Genomic DNA, 2,869 nt, shown 5'->3' on the forward strand with positions numbered 1-2,869 from the left:
ATTGTGTTGTCCTTGGAACTCGGGCAACTAGAGGCACTTGACTGCAGAATCCAGAAATTTTTATACAATAATAATTTAACTGCAAAAGGTGTCACATCATCACGACTCTATGTAAGTGTAAAAGACATGGGACTTGGACTTAAAGGATGTCGGAATGAATGTGGAAAAGAATTGATGAGGGTCTTTCTTAAATACGAATGGGAAGGAGACTCGAATATTGCAAACATGATAAGATACACACAAGACAAGCCAGACAACATTGTCAAAAGAGCTCTAAAATGTCTAAACAAAATAATCAATCCAGATGAGCTGAATGAAATTGTCATCAAGGAAAGTGAGCAAGGAAGATCAATGAAAGTAGTGCTCGACTGGATTGATGAAAAAATAAACACACATTATCTTACAATGTGGAAGAATAAAAAACATCAGGAGTCTTACCAAGGATGTTGAAACACCAAATGTGCAACAAAGAAGCATCAACAAAAGCATGGAGGACACTCAATATTAAAAACAACGCTTTCATCCAAATAATAAACATGCAAGAAGGAGCAACTTACGTTGGAACAAGAAAAGCAATAATCACAAAAAATAAAAGGGATGAACAATGCTACTGCTGTAAAACAACAAAAGCAAACATTCCTCATATCCTATTATGCTGCCCCATGACAAAAAAAGCACAAATTGACAGACACAACCATGTATGCAACATTATTCATATGGCTTTGTTAAAAAAATTGAAACTTGTCAAAGATGAATTAAACTTAACCCACCCACCAAAGATGATAGAAGAAGCCGAGAAAAAAACACGGTGATGTCGGAGAAAAATATGTTATGTGATGATAGAGCGTCTTTTGCGCGCAAACCTGATATTTATTGGCAAGACAATTCAGCAAAGAAAGGTTATATTATTGATGTTACTATTGTAAAAGACCAGAATATCTCAACAGCTTATTTTAAGAAAGTTGCAAAATATTCAGTGTTATGTGAAAAATTGAGAAACGAAAGAAACTTAACAAATGTGATAACAATTCCTATCGTCATCACAATAAGCGGATGAATAAACAGACTCTCAACAGAAAGAATCGAAAAGGTGCTGAAACTAAAAATAGACTATAAAAACATGATAAGATATGTTGTAATAAACAGTATGAAGGAACTAATGAATTATATAAACCAAGGCCGTGCTTCTTTTGAACTGGAAGATTTAAAAGAACACAAAGAAAACTCTGACGATGTTTCGGAAGAGGGCAAAGAGATGGTTGATGAAGACGACTCCTCTTTGTCATGAAATCCCGAGAAATTCATTTCGAAAGGAAATACATAATTGAATTCTAAGTGTTTTGAATATAAACATAATGATATATTATTCTTTTCTTAATTTTAAGTTATTTCATTCTTATAATTATACTTTATAGTTTTTTTTGATTTTAAGAATGATGGTTATTTTTTTATTGTTTTTTATTAATTGTTTACTATATTATAGTTTATTTATACTATTAAGTAAAGTAAAAAAATAAAACAACAAAGATGTTTAAAAAGTTGATAACTTGTTATTGTCGATTGTGTTACTATTGACAATATGATACATATTACTTATATGTATCATAATAATATGTTATTGATATGAATGATGACGTGGAATATACTTATTTTACACAATTTTGCTTTTGAGTAATCTCTGTTTAAAGAAGGTAAAAAACAAAGTGTGCCAATTTTTAGAGCCTTTTTTACTTATCACACGATGCAATTTTGATAATATCAAATTTGTGAATCTATTTAAATGAAATCTTTTTAATTATTTTTATTGTAGAAAAAAAATAAACTAACAAAATGTAACAACAAAATCATTTGATTAACATTTATTAATTGATATATTTGATGGGAAACATTGATAACCAATTGATTTGATATTTGAAGATATAGTAACACTGCTCAGACTGCTGCATTCATAGAAACACCAATCGCCTATTAATGTTACACTCGATGGTATTGTAATACTAGTCAGACTAATACATTGAAAGAAACAATCATTACCAATTGATATTATACCTTGTGGTATGTTGGCACTGCTCAGATTACCGCATTTATAGTAACATTGAGTACCAATTTATATCACACTTGATGGTATGTTAAGACTTCTTAAACTGCTGCATTCATAAAAACATTGAAGACCAATAAATTTCACACACGATGGTATGTTATTACCAAATTTCTTTCTATCACTTATAGTGTAAATAACATTTTTAAACTCGATGTTTCGTTGTTTGTTTCTGTCAACAGTTCCAAATTCAACATTGAACCACACAATAATTCTATAGAATTTTTTCTCAAAAACAGGGATATCTTCACAATCTTCATTTTCTTTAATGTTGACAAAAATATCATTGCCAAAATTCTCACTATTCACATTCCACAAGTGAAGTGTCTCGATATTTGAAAAGTATCCAAGTGTTTTGCAATTCAATGGAATTGGGTTGAAGTGGAACTTTTCCATATTACCACGAAACTTCTTGCATACCAACTCCAAGTTAATAAAGTCGTTGATAGTGACGAAGTACTTTGAGACTATCATCACATGATAACCAGAAAGTTCAGACATTTTGATATTTACAGTTTTTCGGTGTTTATATATTTCCAAATTCGTTATTGTAAACATTTTTTAAAAAATGTGTGATTAATAGTCATTTATCATTGATAGTTATATAATATTTTAAATTAAGTATATTAATAAATCAAAATACATTATTTAAATGTTTAAAAAATTTTACAAAATTTTATCACATTATTATTAATTGCATGGTTATTTTAAAATTAATAAATATGGTGTAACTATTATTTTTAAATAAAAATATTATTTAAATTACAGTCA

At 29.0% G+C, this 2,869-nt stretch overlaps 1 protein-coding gene across 1 annotated transcript; it reads right to left on the bottom strand.

The window, feature by feature from the left end:
* Positions 1-2,107: 2,107 nt before the first annotated feature.
* On the bottom strand, positions 2,108-2,599 carry EIN_481900 (hypothetical protein; the record flags this gene model as incomplete). Its single annotated transcript, XM_004256909.1, has 1 exon — positions 2,108-2,599. The coding sequence occupies one exon, from the start codon at positions 2,597-2,599 to the stop codon at positions 2,108-2,110; it is 492 nt and encodes a 163-aa protein (XP_004256957.1).
* Between the last annotated feature and the right edge of the window lie 270 nt (positions 2,600-2,869).

This window comes from Entamoeba invadens (assembly GCF_000330505.1).
Source record: "Entamoeba invadens IP1 unplaced genomic scaffold scaff_1105074725519, whole genome shotgun sequence".
In the NCBI taxonomy this organism is placed as follows: Eukaryota; Evosea; order Mastigamoebida; family Endamoebidae; genus Entamoeba; species Entamoeba invadens.